General features: G+C 41.5%; 1 protein-coding gene across 4 annotated transcripts in view; it reads left to right on the top strand.

Moving 5' to 3' along the window:
• The first annotated feature begins 3,937 nt into the window (after window positions 1-3,937).
• Window positions 3,938-19,502, top strand: part of fgf13a (fibroblast growth factor 13a) — a 97,886-nt gene continuing 82,321 nt past the window's right edge. The window contains exons 1-2 of one of the 4 annotated variants that reach the window (XM_085789499.1): window positions 3,938-4,151; window positions 5,879-6,041. In XM_085789499.1, coding sequence (XP_085645625.1) covers window positions 5,993-6,041 — 49 coding nt within the window. In that variant the 5' untranslated portion in view covers window positions 3,938-4,151; window positions 5,879-5,992. Of the gene's footprint in view, window positions 4,152-5,041; window positions 5,589-5,878; window positions 6,042-19,502 lie in introns of those variants that run through there. The other 3 variants (XM_085789497.1, XM_085789501.1, XM_085789498.1) reach the window with 3 other exon arrangements.

Here is a 19,502-nt window from a genome sequence, read left to right as displayed (position 1 = left end):
CACTCTGATGACAGCGAGCGTTGCTAAATGCAAATGATTCATGGAACCATTAGCACATTTCGAGTGTGAAACAGAAGATTGTGATAAATTTAATCTGCACTAAACAAGATCCAGACACACATTTTACAAACACTCCTCTGCTTCCAGCTTGTTCCCATGGTCATAACTGTCCCTGTAACAGAACAAGCGTGATTGCCTTATCAGTTACACCCAGAGCTTCAATCAAGCTCACACCTACAATCAGAGGCCGATAACTAACCCCTGCTGCACAATATCGGGGCATTAATCACCCTCCAACACCCTCACTGAATGACTTTTGGGACTAATCCCTCCAAGCATCCACACACACTGGCTCCTGCACAAATATCACCTTGGGTGATTTTCAGTCCAGCCGAGTCACATATCAAGCAGCTCCTTCACTATTGGTCCGGCGTTGCTCTGTCATCCAATGCAAGGCATTTATAAATCAACTCAATGTGCCGAATAGGGAGAGTGGCTGTTATCCATGCAATTGGAAATTGATTTTAAACTGACTGCTTGATGAATACACACCTTCAGCAAAACAACCAATCTTGCTAAATGTATCTAAATTCTAAGATCTATGTGCAGATTTCTTTTTTTTTTTCCAAAGAAAATAATCTGGTTCAAGAAATGTGTTTTGAATGAAATTGTCCCTTTAGATACATGGAACAATTAGGTGGTGTACAAAAGGGCAAATCAGTAAGGTCTTATGTAATTTAGCAAGCTTTGTAGTTCTATAATCATTAATTCATTCATCGTTTGCTCTCACTGCTCTTCTTACTCTTCATGCAACTTGAGCAAAAGAAAAATCAACCTGTCATGAATTTAATCTAATCACAGTTCAACTGATACGTAAAAATAACTAAAACATAATTCAGATGTTCAGTTCTTCACAGGGTCTCAAATCTGCTAAAACCGCAAGATTTACAAATGTCAGAAGAAGAGGACACTCATGCAAATAAAGTCAGAACATGCAATCTCTTCACCAAATGCCATCGAGCCGCCTCCAGCGATTTGTTGTTCCCTGGAACACAAAGTCCCCATCACCTTATTAGCTTAAATAACACTCAGGAAAATAATACGTAACCACCTAATAGCACAACTACAATCCTCCCACATCTTGAACTTCCTCTTGTGAACAATCTCCTTTTTATGGCAGTCTGTGCAGCAAGAAATAAAGAAAAAAAAATCATATATCACAGTGAACAGGGGAGGGTGGAAACAATTGTGTTCTGAAAGGAATAAAAGGCCTAAGGAAAGAAAGAAGACAGTGAACAGTGAGGTAGGAGGAAATTTGCAGTTGTGAAGTTGTTCATTCATGCAGCAATAATAACTGAAGAGTATCTTCCAGAATATGTTTCCATGTGAGCCAGTTTATGCTTTAATGCATTTGTGCAGTTCAAGAAATGATCAGACTAAACTTACATGAGCAACTGGATGGGAATGGGTATCATAAAATCATTACCTAACTTGCCTCTCAAAAGAGCATTTTAATAAATATTTCATGAAACATTAATAAAACATGATACTACTGAGTACCGTACACTTGAAAATATCATAATATGCTAATGAGTTCTAATAGAGAGGTACTCATCAGTTCAAGGTTTACACCTCTCACAGCTACAGCAGCTGAGCTTGTTAGGTTTATGTACAGTATTAATGTGACATTTACCATGGGAACTGGTTAAACATGGCAAAAAAGAGCTTAAAAACACACCAGTCAATGTGATGTTAAGGTGCATTTTCCAGCAGAAATCCTATACAATCAGCAGAAGAGCAGAGGAGTCTTAGGTTTATTCACTGGCCTGTGATGTGACAACAAGTAAGAGTGGAGTGAGTGAATCAGGAGTTTGCTGCTGCACTGGCCAGGGCCAGGCTGCAGGACTTAAACAGGCTGGAGGTGAATGTGGCACTGTGGTGTGACGCCCTGTTAGAAAGGTCAAAAGGGGCCCACAGGCCATGGACACAGTGGGAACACAATCCACTGACATTTACACTCTTTAACCCTCGCTCTTTATACCTCCCTCGCAATGTACACGGACACGTCCAGGCAGAGTTTTACCTAATTTTCATTGATCTACTGATTAGTTCATAATTACTCCACTAACATCTTATTACAAGCACTTGTAATGCTTCTTAAACAACTCACAAATCACATTTTGCAGGCATGTTAATGTCATTTAAAATACATCGCAACAAAACTACACAACCATTTGTTCCATCAGTGCAAGTTTTGACTCAGTTTTTGATTCATATATCAATTTTATTATTAAGAAGATTAAGACAATGTTGTGATTGACTTAACCTAGATTAATGATTCGCCATGGTTTGATGACTTGTCAAGTTTTGATCCTTAAGGATGAAGTGAGGCATCAGTTTGCATAGAAATTAATAGAAATTGTCCTTGAAATGTATTGTTCATGGTCAGTAAGCATCGTTTGTGTTTTGCATGTGTGATGACAGTAGTTTCACGAGGCTAAATGAGTGACTGCATCCGTTATGAAGACATCCTGTCATCGACCACCAACAACCCCCCCACCCCTCTGTGTAACCTCCTTGACCTCCACAACCAGCAAGTGGTCAGCTGCTATTGATTCACAGTCTTCTCGATTCCGCTCTGGTACTAAGATAGCCGCTATCGTAAATAATAACCATGCACACTCTCAGTACCGCTGAATGCTAATGAGCTGTCAGATCTCATGATTTAAGAAAAAGGAATTTATCAATACATGCTCTGCAAAAAAAAAAAAAGAGTAAAAAACTCTAAACGCTTGGGACAGAAAGTGGCCGATGGGCTTCAATTTATGATTTAATAAAAATAACTTGTGCCTGCGTGCCTCCACTAACCGGTCAAGTTGCAGGAAATATGGTCACTCTCTCCCCTTCCTGAGGTTACAGCAATCAATAATGTCCGGTAGTGTTTTTTTTTTTTTTTTTTTTTACAGGATATTATGTTGTCGCAGTGAGGTTGACCTTTGACCATTTGGATATAAAATATCAGTCCCTCATCATTTAATCCTACTGTATTAAACATTTGTGTTCAATGTCATAATTAGCAAATACGTTTCTGAGTTATGGCCAAAAACATATTGTGACTCACAATGACCTTGAATTTTTAACTTTGCCAACAAAATTTGAATCAGTTCATCAGTGGGTCAGGGTGGATGCTTGTGCCAGAATTGTAAAAATTCCTTCCAGGCGTTAGTGAGATATTGTGTTTATGTGAATGGGATGGATTTACAGATAGAAAACATGATGCTCTCTGCACCAACTGTTGGGGGCATGAAGAGGCACATGGACTATAACTTAGCTGTCTCCATGAAGGATTTACAGAATAAAGATACATAAAAACGGGTATAAATCAAAACATGTATTTACACACACGCTGTTATAACCAAATACAATATTACAAAGCTATAATTGGTATCAAATCAGTGTGTTAAGGTTGTTCAGTTTACAATCTTTAAGTAAGATTCAACAAGCCAATTTGTAGACATTCAGTCAGTATCATTAATAATGGAGGTTATACTGTAATATGACAGCAACAGTCACCCAATAAAAAGATGAAACACACTGTCGAGGATAAAAGCATTTCAACATGTTTTAATGATCTTTCTCAGTCTAACATGATACTTGAAAGTCTTATAGATAAAATGTTTTTTCTTCATTGGAGCTCTATTTGTCTCAGTAAAATGACTGAACTCAGAGTGAAGGCTGCTTTCAAAAGACAATGATTTGACCCTTTGAGGCACTGAAACAGGCTAAACAGGCCACAGTGACCCTTAAACGTCTCAGGAAGATTTGAGCATGTCAAGAAAGTTTGAAAGGGCTCCAGTTTCCTCTAAAAATAGCATCCATATAGATCTTGTAACCCTCAACCCGCAGATCTCTTCCCTCTGCTGCCACTGAGTGCTAACAGACCTTCAAAGCCAAGAGGTGTGACATAAAGCCAGCAGAGATCGGACTGGGACTGGACTGGGACTTCTGAATAAAAGTAACATTCGTATAAAAGAGGTCAGAAAACGTTTTGGCTTTGGACTGGTTTTAACTGTCAGTCTTGGCTCACTCACCATTTGGAGCTGGATGGTTTCACGTGAGTCTAAATCAAGGATGACACACAGGTTTTGAAGGTAAGGACATCACTTCTAAGATTTAAAATCAAGCACTTTTCTCGTCCTGGTCCTGGAGTCAGACTCAGGCAAATAAAACCAACTTCTTGCATGGGAAACAAATATGTCTGTTTGTGTAATTTGGGTAAATCTATCTGGGTAAATTTTTGTTTCTATTACACAATTTGTTTTTCCAGCACTTCAGTTTCTACTGTTTCATTCACCTTAACAAATCTTAAGTGTCAGCCCTTTGAAGCAGGCGTAAGCAGATTTATAAGCCACCTGCACTGTATCATGAAAATAAGCTGATTTACATTAAAAACAAGCTAAATTTAGAGGTCGGGATCAATGTTAAATCAATTTAAACCCATCTGCTACCCCACTACTCAGTGCTAAAATTTGCATTAAGCTATAGGCAAAGACCAGATTTTTGGCAGGTGATGCATTCAGTACCCAAATTGTATGTTATTTCCACTAGCTGCAGTGCTCTTTATCATGTGCTACACATACCTCTGAACTTTCTGGGCAGTGAATGGTTGTTGTCAAATATTTCGTTTTAAGTGCAATTCAGGCAAAATACCCCTAATCATAAAATAAAAGAGACAAAAATGTACATTTTACAGTTGTGTCTTCCACCCAGGAACCATTTGTTGCAAAGTGCATGTCCTGCATTCAATATAAAGTAAAATGCAAACACCTCCAGATCATGTCAGGAGAAAATGCGCAGGGCTGAACGTGAATGGGGGGGAAACGCATGGCTCTGCAAAGGCGATTGAATGAGAGCAACAGCAAGATGGTGTGCACCATGCAGCACAGCCTCCTGCTTTAATTCTCCACATCATCGACAACACGGCTCACACACACACACACACACACTGGGTGATTTTTTTCCTTCTTTTTTTCCCTCTCTTACATGGATGGAGAGGTTCTCATCTCGCCAGTGATACCCAAGTGAAAAAACAATAATAATGTCCACGGTGTGAATCGGCACCAGGAGGGAGGGAGGGAGAGAGAGAGAGGGGAAGAGAGAGGGAGAGCGCTCTCACGTTGAGTATCCTGTTGATTCTGCCTGCCGAGCGTTTAGAGGAGCAGAGGAGCTCGTCAGCAGGAAAAAAGCCACAGACAAGAGAACCTGGTCGCAGAAGCTACACTGGATGGCATTTCTCCCGGGGTTTGCTTGTAGATAGGACGCTTCATTAATACCACTTGTAGTTTTTTTCCCCGTTTCAACGTTGATTGAAAACCTCGGGGAGGAGGAGGAGGAGGTGGAGAAAGAAAACCCTCTGCGCTCCATTTCGCAGCTTCTTTCTTTTCTTTTCTTTTTTTTTTGCTCCTCATCCTTTGTCACAGTAAAAGCAGGTCGTGATTTTTTTTGTATGCAACATAACGGGATTCGTGGTGGGAGCGTTTCCTTTCATCAATGTGCATTGATGTAGCAGAAAACGTGGAGGAGATAAGGTAGGTTTCTTACAAAAACACAGAGCAAAGACAGACTCGACTCTTTTGGTGCTTATTGAAGCCATATGGTCTCCCTCAGTCGTGCGGCGTGCGAGTGTGTTTACAGTGCATCAATAGTTGGAGGTTTTCATTGATAACCAATTGATAAACACCTTGCAGCCTGAGTAGCTTCCCACACTCCATTGTCTCGTTTCTGAGCTTCCTGTTGTATTGTGTTATGAAAGGAAAAATGTAATTTGTATCATGATGATGATGATGGTGGTGGTGATGAACACTTCCTCTCTTCACAGAAGCCTTATCTCAGCACCTGGAACCTCTGCTACGGATTTCATTGAGGACATTCAGCAATTAAAAGGATTTCGATTCTTCTCTAAACCGGGAATTACACATCCAAACTGGGATCTATGAGTGGAAAAGTGGCGAAGCCTAAAGAAGACAAGGATGCTTCCAAGGGTAAGAGGCGAGCCTTGGCTTGTGTATAACCAGACTCCTTACCTCCCTAAAAAAAAATCACAGGGTTTTAACGCGACCACGCGCCCATTCATCCCCCCTGCATGGTGCTCTTAAATCACTCTGAGGAAAAACAAACAAACAATAGAAACCACAGGATGAGTGAGACACCCCCCACCCACCCCTCCCTCTCCCCAGCACGGTGCATGTGGATGTGTGAGATCGAAGACAGCTGCTACCGTAGGAGACCGTAAGGCCTGTATGTATATATGCTGCACGATGTGTTGGTTCCACATCACACGCTTCACTTGCACTGACTCGGTGATCCGTCAGAGAGAAACGCGTAGACAGGTAGACTACAGACAAAGCCGAGGGGTCGTTGCGTTGCGGTGCAAAGCCTGTGGGCTACAACTGGCACGGTTTGCGCACACAAAGGTGGAAAGTAAACATTAAAACGCTGGAGCGACGACAGTGATTTCCTAATGTGCCACTGGCTTCCTCTTCAGTTGTCCCTTTGTGTCTCTCGCTCGCACCTCATCCGCACATTCAGCATCACATCTGTGCTATCATGAAGCAGCTGAGCCTTTTCACTCCCTATGACCCCATGGCGTAAAAAATAAATAAATAATAATTATTATAAAAACCAGGCTCTTTACGGATAGGGACGATTGAAAAATAAAAAGGAAGTAAACTGCCTATCCATTGCCATGGAGACAGAGCGGAGACAGGGTTGCCAGAGAAACCTGGCGGTACTAATCACTGTAGCCGCTCCATCTCCACACAGGGGGATGTGCACGACACTTACGCACAGGCACGCACATTACTGCACCTTTTGTCTTTGGTGCTTGTTTTTTTTCTTCTCTCTGATTCAACAATTAGAAAATAATAGATCAAGTAGTGGTTGATAATGACGAGTCTGTAATTGTGCTTCCAGACCCACAGGCAACGATTTCACCCTCAACAGCTGAATTGTGTTGCCTTTGTCGCTTTTATTGGAATCAGTATTCATGACTCTATCTTTACGGTCGACGTTCAAACACGACTGTGCTGAACGCAATACAATGACAACCTGCACTTAAACTGTGGCAGCCTGCCCGTTGCAGCCGACCTCTTTATTTACAGTAGCCTATAGCGACTCAACTGGATTCCCCCATCCGTCCCCTTGTTGTCAGGTTCCGGCATTGTTTAAGATGCTCACAGCAAATCAATAAAGCTAATTGGCTTATTTTGGCAGCACTGCTCCCGAAAGTGATGACGTAGCCTGTTGATGTTACTATAAGTGGTTCACACAGTAATGATGGCACCTGGACTGAACATAGCCAGTGTGCAGAAACTTTTCTTTAGTTCTTCTTTATATTCATTTCATTTACACCTGGGCTGTGCAAGTTCATGTCCTCCAGACTTACAGGAAGCCAATGATTAATAGAGAATGAAGCAGTGAGATCAGAATATTTTAATTTATCAAGCTGAGGAGTGTTTCACGCAGTGAGAATACATATGATGCAGAATATATTGTTGTAAAATCCCTGTACCACCGAAATACAGGAGGTATCAATTATTCATTATAACTAAACTATGTCAGGGTTTGTTTTAGTCACATGCAACTTAATTTGAGGATAAGATTACATAATAGGCCCATGTTTTATTTTTTGTTAACAATGATGCATTACTGTACAATGAAGTTGCATCTGCAAGAACCCTTGTCAGATTAATAACAACTATTGTTAACCGTGTCTTGTCTATCCTGATTTTTTTGGGAAAGACTTACTTAAAGTCTATGGGAGTTAAGAGCTCGTAACCAAAGCATCTAGTCTGTCTGAAAACAATTAATGCTCTTGTACAGGATGACTGGAAATTGATTTAAAAACATCCACACATCCACAATAACTGCTAAGTTATGAAGCTATGATAAATCACTTAAAGGGAGAGGACTTAGCTTGGCATGTTTTGCTGACAGCACACTGAGCGAGATATGCTCAAAAGAATTGATTTGTAGATTAACCTCCACACCAACTTTCCCTCTCATCTCCCTCTGGAAATCAATGGCACTGTGCGAGTGGCTGACTCATTTAAGCTGTTGGGCAGCAGCACCATCTCTAAAACTCTCAGATGAGACAAAAACATTCTTCACCTTAACCGAGAACCCTCTGAAAAAGGTCTGTCTTAGTTTTATAGATGCACAGCCGAGAGCCAAAAAGCTGGTAAAAGAAAACAACACAAAAGAACAAACTGCAGTTCACTATCCCCATCCCTGAGAGGTTCACTCGCTGCCAGCTGCCCTCAGTCAGAGACTTGACTGGCACAAGAGCCGGGAATTGCGCAGGGAATATCAGCACTGACCCTGCCAACATTGGCAACCACCTGTCCCACAAATTATTTCAGGGAAGCAGTCCATTAAAGCCGGAACCAGCTGCCATCTCCGCAGCTTTTCCTACAAGCTGCTGGCCTAGAGAAGCTCCTGACTGCCCTGCTTTTTCAGAACAAAGGTGATACCCATGTTTCCTTTTGTTCACTCTAAGCATTTTGAAAATATTTTTGGTACTCTCAGTTCAGACTGTCTTAGTTATCTCTGCTACTTTACCAGGCCATTCAGTGATATAGGAGAATACTGAATCATTGTTATGTTAGATTTTTATCCCTTATCTCTCAAGTTTTCAGCTTCACACCCTGTATTACAGTAAAGGTCCTATACTGGATGAAGTGATATTCCCATGTCTTCTTTCATTATCAAGGTCTCAGTCAACAGAGAAATACACCCAGCCTGTATTCAGAAACATAGCTTCAAAACAAGATTTCAGGACTTTTGTAAATTTGTGACCTCACGAGACAGTTACCACCCTGAGCTACGTGACCAGCATGGCTCTTTTTAAAAAAAAAAAATAAAAAAAAAAATGTATGAACTGTATTAACAACACAGCACCAGGCAACCATTCTGTCACTGAGCTAGCAGCTAGTAGATAGGAACATATGGGGGAAACGCTGCACAGGCTTTAAACAAACTGTTGCTAAAGCTCCAGAGAGACGATGTAAAACGTCACTGACATGATTCTCAGTATGTACATCTTTCTGTACCTGTCACAGCTTCAAAATGAACACGCCACAGTATGAAACCTGGGACTTGTTTGTTCAGCCACCTAAAGATGATTACTGACTCAACATAATCCATAACTACAGTATATGTTGATTGGTAGAACTATAGAAATGACCCATAGGGCTGTGATGTCATGTAGCGTTAACACAGTGTTTGTTCTGAAAGAAAGTTGATAGCAAGAAGCAGAACAGGAATTGAGTGGATGGAAAAAAAACCTCTCAAAAGTTACTTCCCTTCAAATAAAATTACTACGAATTAATATATTTTCTCTGTGTTGGATCAAAGGAGTAATCATATCAAAAACTGACGTGCCATTAAAACTGTGCTGCTCAGTGGCAGAGTCACTTTTTGTCATGTCATGACAGGATATTTTCTTGTGGTTGGCAAGTCTTAGTTTTGTGACAGTAATCTGTTTTGTGGCTGAGTCTGAAGGGCCAGAATAATTCGTCCTGTAGCAGCACGTGAAAACAGAACGTATGCAGATGCACAGAGAGAGAGAGAGAGAGAGACGTGACGGGGTGGAAGGTGGTGTGAGTGTATCAGAGCTCCAAAATCAACACCACTGAATCACGTTGTGTTAGTTTCCTCTTGTCCTTGTGAACCTAAGTTGTGCAGACAAAGTGATGTGTCAAAGCATGACATATAAACACTCTGAACTTTGCAGCTTTACAGAGCCTGGAAACTCTGGCTCTTATTATGAACTGTTTATTCCCCAATAACGGTGCTGCAATGATGCACTGTGCATCAATTATTCAGACATTTCCATCCTAACTGTTTGGCCTCATGACAGTTATACAATCCAATCTTACAGCTGCCGTCACATTTGATGTGTTCAGTATAAGAAAGCCAATGTGTATGATTTTTCCAAAACATATTTCCTTCCGATTATAAATCCTAAAATCCTCCGGGCCAAGAACTTTGACTGCACTCATGTCACTCTCCTCAGACTTCATCTCAGTCCAGTGCGTTGATAGACTTCCCTCCTGGGTCGTGAGTGTCAGCCACTGGATTCATGTCCGTCTCAAATTGCAGGTCCGAGTGAAACAGAATGCACGAGTCTTGCATATTTACAGGCAGATTAATTCAGCACCAGGCACAGCCACAGAAGTGAATCAATAAATACCCAGAGAGGAGTTTGGAGCTGCTTCATTAATCACAATGCAGGCAGCTCTGTCCTCCTCGACACTGACACCTGCTCTAATCGCATCGGCAAAACCACACATGTCTACAGCGTCATTAAGATCTTTCGATCTAATGGCTGGCTCTCTGAGAAGCCTCTTTTTGAATAGTGTGTGGTCAACGAAGGATTTAGCCATTGTTTAATTATGACATCCCAGTAGACGGAGTAAATGTCTGCAAAGTCAGACTTTATTGTCGCCTCTCACTGAAAGTTACAACATCTATGTTTTATTCCTGTTTGCTGTGTTACCCTGTTGATGTCTGCATCCTGCTGTGCATGCACTGACAGGTTACAGCAGGACAGCAGCACATGCAGTCGCACTGGTGTGTGCAACCTCAGATAGTATTTGCAGAGATTTTCATTTTTTTTTGGGAAGGGGGGGCCTCAAATTCTAATCCTAGGGTTTGGAAAAATGATTCCAAATAAATCTTGAACGCAGCAAGCTCACAGGATTTTCTGCTATTTGACAGGGTCATCTTCATAATATTTTTTTCAGAGCTTTTTCATTTCTATCCTTCATAGAAACTGTGCAATGTGAACTGACTACCACTTGTCAGAACGGCTTTATGCGCATTTTCAAGTAACCTGTACCAATCTCGTCACGGCGTGTCATGAGTTTTACTTTTAAAGACCAAAGCACAAATTAAAAATGTGGTGTCATGCTTTCTCTGTCAGTAACGCAGCAGGCACTTCTGTCCAAAAAGTAAAAGAGATGAAACTCATTCACTTCTATACTCCCTACAATGCATCCAACACAGCAGAAACAGCTTGGCACATGTAAACATTGGGTTTTGTGAGGACATGTTCAGCTGGAAGTATTAGTGGTGTCAGGATGGAGGACTTGTTCCCTGTCAGATGCTTTCCTGGTACTGACGCAGATCCGGCCACACTGCCTGGAGGAAACTGGCTCACCTCGCATCAGAGATCTGCCAGTCTCCATCGCTGACTTGCGCCCGTCTCCTCAATTCCTCTGTCAGCTTCGGTTTCTGAGTGACACTGGCTGCCCTGCGATTGGCTTCTGGTTTCCAGCCTGTGTTCTTTTGAGATTTTTTACAGTTTTGAGAAGAAAGTTGTGTTGTTTTAAGTGTGCCAACCACAATGTTGGAATAATTAAGTTTATTATTTATCAATTTGTGGTGGTGAAATATATCTGCAATGTGCCCAGGCAAAAATCTTTTCTCTTGACTTCACGTTCCATCTTTCATCATCAGTGCCAGAGGAGCTCTGGCCTCTAAAATCTCTAAATACCTGGCTGTTCTGGCGCATTAGTCAGCTTGCCACTAGTAATCCACAGAGCTGCATGTCTTCTAAGGTGAATGGCTTTGGGAGCTGTCCCCTCACTTCCCACTGCAAGATGTCCGCCTCTGTTTGTGATGCGCGAGGCCACAGAGCCAGTGAGAACTTGTCACCGGTGGAGCTTTTTCCTTTCTCTCTGCGTTATTCTCAGTCATCTCTCTTTCCTTGTCATTTCTTGATGTGGTAATACTCCTCTTGTTAGACATTAAGTTGGTCGTGTCATTTGGCTCCCTCTCCAAATGTTGTCACTCAGAGGGACTAAAGGGTTTTAATCCTCATTAACAAAATGGCCATGAATGTTAAAACATCTGGCACTCGGCTGAATCTCGCTGCTGCTCCTAAACACTGGAATACACAGACACCATAGCAGATACAGTTGTGTGTCACTGTAATCTCACAAACCACCAAATGGTTGTGTACAAGTGACATCATAACTACGAGGGACAAGAAAAAGTATTTTATTTTTTACCAAGTGAACAGTGTTTTTATTATTTTTCTATTAAGTTTGTTGGAGTTAGAGCATTAAGCACTAAACCGGACCTCATAGTCTATCTATCTATTGCAGCCAAATAATATTTCAGCTCCATCATTAAATCCCTTTCATTCTGCAACAGATTTGAATGCCGTCCTCTAATGCTGAGCACGGCTCATGATAATAATCTAATTTCTACACCCAAGTTCTTTCATCAAAATAATGGTACGGATCAGAAGTCAGAACAAATAGGTGTGGGATTATCTGATACCTGTGGATTTTGGATAACTGCAATTTTACTTTCAGAAATGCACTCCGTGCAGCAGTAGTTAATCTCATCTAAAAGATAATCCCCCATAATTGTGGTTATGTGTGTCAAACTGCCCTGATAACAATAAATGATGACTCTCCACGGGGGCCAGAGCATGGCAACATTTCAGAGTGGGATGACTGTGATTACTGCACATTAAAAACGGTCATAAGACATAAGGCGTCAGCTATATGGGGCTTAATAACCTTTTCTTAAAACCACTCATATCTAGAAGCCAGTGGAGGTTAGCAGTCTTCCTCTCGAAGCACAGTATTAATATAACAAGGAAGTGGACGACATGACAATTTTTTCTCGTTATCTCCTAAATTGGACAAAGATGACATCAGCAGAAAACTGTTCTTACGTGTTCCTCCTTTATCTGGCCTGCTTTCTACCGCTGCTCTGGAGAAGAGTGCACTTTAATGGCTTTGTGTAGTTTTTTTTTTACACTCATCATGTAGCACAGATGACAAATGGCAAATGGAATAATTTCTTACCCATATACAGTATACCTTTGCCAGTCGTGTGGCAATCCAACACCGAGCCTTAATGGGCTCACCGCAGATCAAAAGCTGTTGATGAAGATGAAGGAAAGAGCTCATCTGTTCAGCCGAGCATGTGGCAGCGCTGACTCATTTGTCTGTAAGCCTTCAGCTCACCTGAGCTCACTTTCAGAGTGTGTACAGTACGTGGCACCTGCAGTTCTGCAAGAGGTGAATGCTAGAGATGTCGTCGTCACTTATCTCTGAAAATTTGAAAACCTTCAACTGTATGCACATGAACTGAAACTGAATCCAGTCCTTCAAGGATTTTTTTCTGTTTTTTATGACTATAGTTCAAATTTTTGGTAAAACGTGTTGCAAACGCAAAGTAGTAAAACCCAGACTTGTACTTGAGGGTCGGTGCACATTTTTTCCTGAGTTTTCCATGCATAGCTACATTATTAATACCACTACAACAGACTGTGCATGATACTGTGCAGAGCTATTGTGGGGTTCGAGGGCACAAACAGGTCACTGAAGCAATTACAGGATCCCAAGGTTACCGTAGAAGCCCCGAGTCGCTGGTGTCATCCAAGACAACTTACACAGAACCTTGAGGGACTGGAGCAAAAATTACTGTGTGTTAAAGATTGAAGAGGGACTTGTTTTCTGAGTGACAGTGAAATATTTCTGTGCGAAGTCAAGGTCTCAAAATCATGTTGTGTTCAAAGGTTTTATGGCCTACTGGGTTCTATATTTTAAATCATGCCCAGGATTAATAGTTGCACTCGACATGAACTAATTAAAGTTGGTGAAAATTATAAAGGGGGATTAAGGCGAGGTAAGAAAGGGAGGCGATAAGGTCGGACCAGTGGTAATAAACAGGAGCTACAGGCTGCAACAGAGCAGATTTGAGAGACAGCGGCTAACTGGCCAGCGGCCCCTGTGGCCCCCGATGGTTAGGGCAAATGATTGCCTCTTGTTTGAGCAGAATGCAGATCAGTGATTGGCAGTTTCTTAACTTTGAGCAGGGCTGTAGTCTCAGTGGTGGTGATTCACCAGGAAGACACCACAACAGCAGACCACCATCTCTTCTGCACACATGCAGAGAATAGTTAACAGGATTACCCGCTTTTTCCTCTTCTCCAATCCCACAGCTCATTTCACGAGCAAGTTACAAATGGAGCTTCTCTTCAGCTCAAATCAGTGTTCCACCTCAGCAGGGCTCGCTGCCTACGAGAGGAACCATCAGTGTGAAAAGCAGAAGGGAGGTCCTGAGCTGACCTGATGGGACTGGTAGATTGAGGGAGATAAAGGTATTGGCAATTGCTTTATGTAGGCTGATCCAAAAATGCCCAACTGTGCTTTGCTAAAAGCCTGGAAACTGCACAGCACGTAGTGTGAGTGAAGTGTGTGGCAGCACAGACAAATAGCAGCCAGCAGTTTCAGGTAATCAGGTAAATATCCACGCCGGCAGTGAGGAATGAGCAGGTTGGGTTTTAAAGATATAGTTGTTTTGCATTTATTTTATTGACATTGTGCTGGTGCACCATGTCTCCGAAGTGCTGATGTTGGCTGAAAACTGCATCGGATTATTAGTATTTTGTTTGTGTTGCAGATTAAAAGAGAAACTGTCCAAATCCTGTCTCCATGGGTATTATGTAAAACACAGTGGAGCACTGTACAAAATATCACAGGAAACTATTAAACGAAAACTATGATGTAAACTATATTTCCTCAAAGCAAAGCTAGGCAGTTTTCAGACATACACTACTGTATATCATTTTTTAAAATTGTATATTATAGTACATTATCAATATTTCTGGCAGTTAAGCGCCAGCTGTAAATTGTAGTTGCTACTTCATATTAAAAAGCAATGTGGGAAGACTGTTAATACATTCATCTGTGATTAATCTGTGTGTGGAAGGGATTTTAAGCAGCAACACAATCCATTCCCAACCTTTACATGTGGAAATCTCTATTCAAAAAAACAAACAAAAAAACCTCACACTGAAAGTTATTTGTATTACTCACTGAAAATGTTGAGTTGTAGAAACACTGCCGACACTCTGAAAACTGTGGTGTGTTGTAGTCTGGACAGGTGAAAACTGAGATGATATCCTAGACACCCATGGTTGTCTCTGATTGGGTGTCGTCAGCCTTTACTATCAGTGGTGAAAGTAACATGAATAATAAAATAAAAGTGTTACTGACACTTGTCATTGCTGCATTTGAACACTGAAGCTCCGTAGTATTTTTGTGCAGCTCAAACTCAACCTGCTTCCTGTTCCTGTACACTAGTTCAGGCATCCTCAGTGCACTTGATTCCAAGCTGCATGTGTTTCAGGTGTGTTAGTACAGTATGGACGCAGATCATTTCTGATACTAAGCTAAAATGCAGATTGTCTCTTGTTTTAAAATGTAGCCTCTGAGATAAGGTTTAGCAATGCTTTGTTGTCGGCTGGTGAGCTGGATGAGAAGAGAAGATGCAGCTGCTGCATGGCAGGAGCAGGAAGTGTGAGGAAGAGTAAACAATTTCAGTTATTGCTCATTAATTAAGGTCTTGACTGACCCCCTCCTCAACCCTCACAGAGATACTGTGCACTCTGGAGGTTAATACTATTGACCGTATTGATCCCCGGGTCGCTCACTCAAAATAGCAGTTTCATTAGAGTGGAGATATGGACACAGTCTCTTGAGTGAAGGATGCAGGATGCAGGCAACAGCAAGTGTTTGTTCAAGCTCCCAGGCATCTTGACTGACAGGGAGGAGGATGGACACAATCACTGACATCCTGAGAGACAGCTGAGAGCCTTCTCTGACCAACACAGAGATACTGAGAAGGGGGGGCAGAGGAAATAACTCAATCTAATTTAAAATCATATATACACCATACTGTGTAGATTCACATCTTTGGGCCATGTTTAATGTCTTGAATGACCGCGGCCCTCGCTCCTCTTGAGCTGGAAAATGAAGGATGATCTATAGCAGAAAGCCATTAGTTCCATTCCTCAGAGAAAGCTCATTTATTCAGCAATGATGGGAGTAGAGAATGTGAGCATAATACATTTCGTAGCGAAATATTAAACAGGGAAAGAAAGATAAAAGAAATTCTGATAAAATGGTGGATGGTTGAAAATCACGCTATATGAAACCCTGAAGTAGTAAATGTCAAACTCTCAAATGAAATGTGGGTGTGTGCTTTTGTGTGCGCTTGTGTGTTAATTTCAGTAATATTTTAGTACTCCTTGTGTGAAAATGATGAAGCAAGTACTAAATGTGAGCGAGCCTTCTGTTTCGAGGATGTGTGAAAGAATGGGGAACAAAGACATTGTTAAGATGACTGCTAAATATAGCAGCGATCCTTCACTGGTCCCTGAAGCCAATTTTACACAGTCTGGAGCAGTGAACATCACGGCTGTGCCTGCCTCCTTCTCATCAGGGAGACATCATTTACATAATGAGACGCTGCCACGGCAACAAAGCCCCAATCAGCATGGGAGTCGTCAGTCATGGGGGGTGGATACCAAGGTGCCTTCCTAACATGCGCTTTTGATGCGCTGGGGGCCGCAGCGGTGCGAACGCCGTCACACATGCACACACACAAACATACGTTCTGAGCCAGAGAGAGAGAGAGTCCGTACGGAGAGACACACTTGATTAGAAAATAAAGGGTGGGAAGGCAACAGTAAATGAGCAGTCCTCTGGGGTGGTGTTGTGCTGGAGGTGTGTCCTGTGTGTTTGTGTGTGTGTTTAAGTTGGGGATTGTGAACATGCTGTGTTAACATCACACATTTGGTGTTAGGATATTTTGGTGCACACTGGTGAGCCGTACATTTGAAATCTGATGTGTAACGTATAGTGATAAGTCGCAAAATAGTTAGATGTTTAACAACTTCAAATATAAAGTAACTGTATGTTACTGTATGTTTTTTACAACCCTGAATGTTGCACTGACTGGTTTGGCATTTTAAATTTGTTGTACATGAGTGAGTGAGTGAGTGAGTGAGTGAGTGAGTGATCAAGTTAGAGCATTAGTCAGGCAAATGCTGTGTGACTCAGTCATGAAGTTACATTACTGCTGAGACAACTTCAGAGTTTGTCCTTTGGCCATTCTTCTTTTAAAATGAACTGGCATGGACAAGTGGAGTCGTAAACTTGTTGTCAGATTCTCAGACTTTTCAACCTTTGCACCTAGTGACAAATCGGGCGACAAACCTCAGCTACTTCCTACACTAGAGTGTTGCCAGATGTAGCATCTATTTGGGCTCAATATGAAGAAACACCATCAAAAAAATACATGATCACTATTTTCTACAATCTCTGAAAAACAGGAGGATAATTGAACCCAGAACAAGACCTGTAATATAAAGTGACTTAGATTTCCAGCTTGAATCTTATGATTTTGATGCAGGAAGGAATGAAAATACCAAATGACCTTGCCTTTGACTTGCATGTGACACTTTGGTCTGTGTGACTGATCTATGATAAAAAAAAGTGTCATCAATGCAGCATCAACCCTGTTTACCTACAGCTTGCTCTGCTCATTTTTAGATCTTCTCTCAAAAATGCAGAGAGAGGAGCTATGGCTATATAACAACTTCCAAATTTGATCATTATGCTGACTGGTTGATCCAACAACACCTGTCTTAAAGCAGGAAGCCAGAAGAATAAACATATTAGTATTAGTTGTGCTAAGTGTTAGCATTGTTATTCATTTCCACACATGATACAAATTCAAACATATAAGCGTCACAGAACCACATTGTCATGTTGGCAATGAATACTTGATGTTGTAAGGACGGCTGAAAACACACACTGGTGCTATAGCTCCACAAACCTCAGGTTAACCTCCCTTTAGCCAGACCGCAGTGTGATTCAGTTTCTCACCTGACAAACTTTTCTTTTTGTTTTGTCAGATGTCATCAGAGATTCTCTGCGGTGAATGATCACATCATTTTCAGGGTAATTAGAGGAGACAAGTCTCTGCCTACACTGCAGTACAGAGAGAGGAAGATAAAGAGATGGAGAGAGAAGCAAAGGGACAAAGGAGAGGGAGTGTGAGGGAGTGAGAGATGGCAGTCAGTGATCTAACAGTAATCTATAACAGCAGAACTGGCTACCATAAAGAAGATGAACAGTGCTGTAGGCGACATGAAAAGGTTACATTGCAGTAATGACTAAATGCTTCAGCTTTGCTTAAAGGTTACAGTGGAAAATTAGGACAGGGACAATCGCTTCACTTACTGTGGTTTCCCAGACTAATACCTTCAAATAGTATTCATAAGCTTTTCATTTCTGATTCCAGTTTGATTCTAGCGCACTCTTCAGCGAGTGGTCTATGTCATTTCAAAAGAGCAGATGAGCTTCAGCTCACCAGGTCCAATAAAGAGCTGCTTAAGGCTCCATAGTTGTGACAAGCCAATCCTCGTCTTTCTGACCTTTATGCCATGTCCCTGTGTTTGGTGTGCTGTGCAATTATGCGGTCAGTTGTTCTCCCCCTGCCTCACACAACAGACGTGTTCTTTATATATATCTCTTTTCTTCAAATCTTTGTTGCTCTATTCATAGTACAAAGACCTTTGTATCACAGCAACCTTTAGAAAATATCTGACAGTGAGGGGAAATACACTGCAATCTCCAACCAGCAGAGACTGAGATGGCTCTTGTTTTCACATGACTGTGTGTAGACCTGACTGTATATCTATGTGTGCGTGTGTGTCTGTGTTCATGTGTTTTCAGTCTGGTTTGCCAGTGTTATCTCAGGATTTTGCAGGGCTCTCTCTGTATTTGGCTGTACACTGTGGATCAGAATGGAAGGCATCTGGTGTTTGTTCATAGCCCAGATTTGATTTGTTTTATTTTTTTTCTCTTTCATGTTGGTGTATTGCAATGGTCGTCTGTGTGCTACACTTTGCATGTATGATTTTAAATGTAAGGTCTGGCTTACTTGTTGTGGGGTTATGTGAGGTAGTCATGCATAGTCAGTGTATCACCTGCAGTACATTCAGATCAGCGTTAAGAGAAGCAGCAGGCTACATGGCACACTAGCAGTGGTACACACTGTGCTATTGTGCACTGGGCCAGCAGAAGAAAACACACACCAAAAAAATGGGCTTTAACCCTCTTAGGCCTCTTTTTCATTTTTCATGTCCCTGTGTCTCTATAATAGACTTGTAATTTTTTTAAAGTTCCATAACAGCTACATATTTTCCGAATCAGCAAAACCTAAGCACATTATAAATTATGTCAGCTGCAAAGCCTCTGCTGCACTAAATATCTGACTGGTCACATCCTTCTGTCTATTTTCTATCACTTAATAAACTAAGACCAACTTTTTCTCCCTTAAATTGCTTTATGTTCGGGTAAACAACAATTGACAACCAAGCCTCTGATTCAGACCCTCTGATTGGTTGTGACAGATCCTCCAGTCTAAGGAGAAAACAGTGTGTTTCTAGAGTTAAATTCACTGTTTGTGGGATGATAAAGCACTGATGATATGTGTCTTAGCACCTTTTTCTCTGATGGCCCCATGCACAACAGCACATCACTGTGTTTCTGTGCTGGTGTTCACAGCTGCTTCTCTGAAGTGGCAGCAGACTGCTCTAAATATACCGCAGGAAACACGCTGAC

Source organism: Trachurus japonicus, chromosome 10 (genome assembly GCF_045865225.1).
Source record: "Trachurus japonicus isolate A0001 chromosome 10, Traja_1.0".
NCBI lineage: Eukaryota > Metazoa > Chordata > Actinopteri > Carangiformes > Carangidae > Trachurus > Trachurus japonicus.
This window is presented reverse-complemented; position numbering and strand designations above follow the sequence as displayed.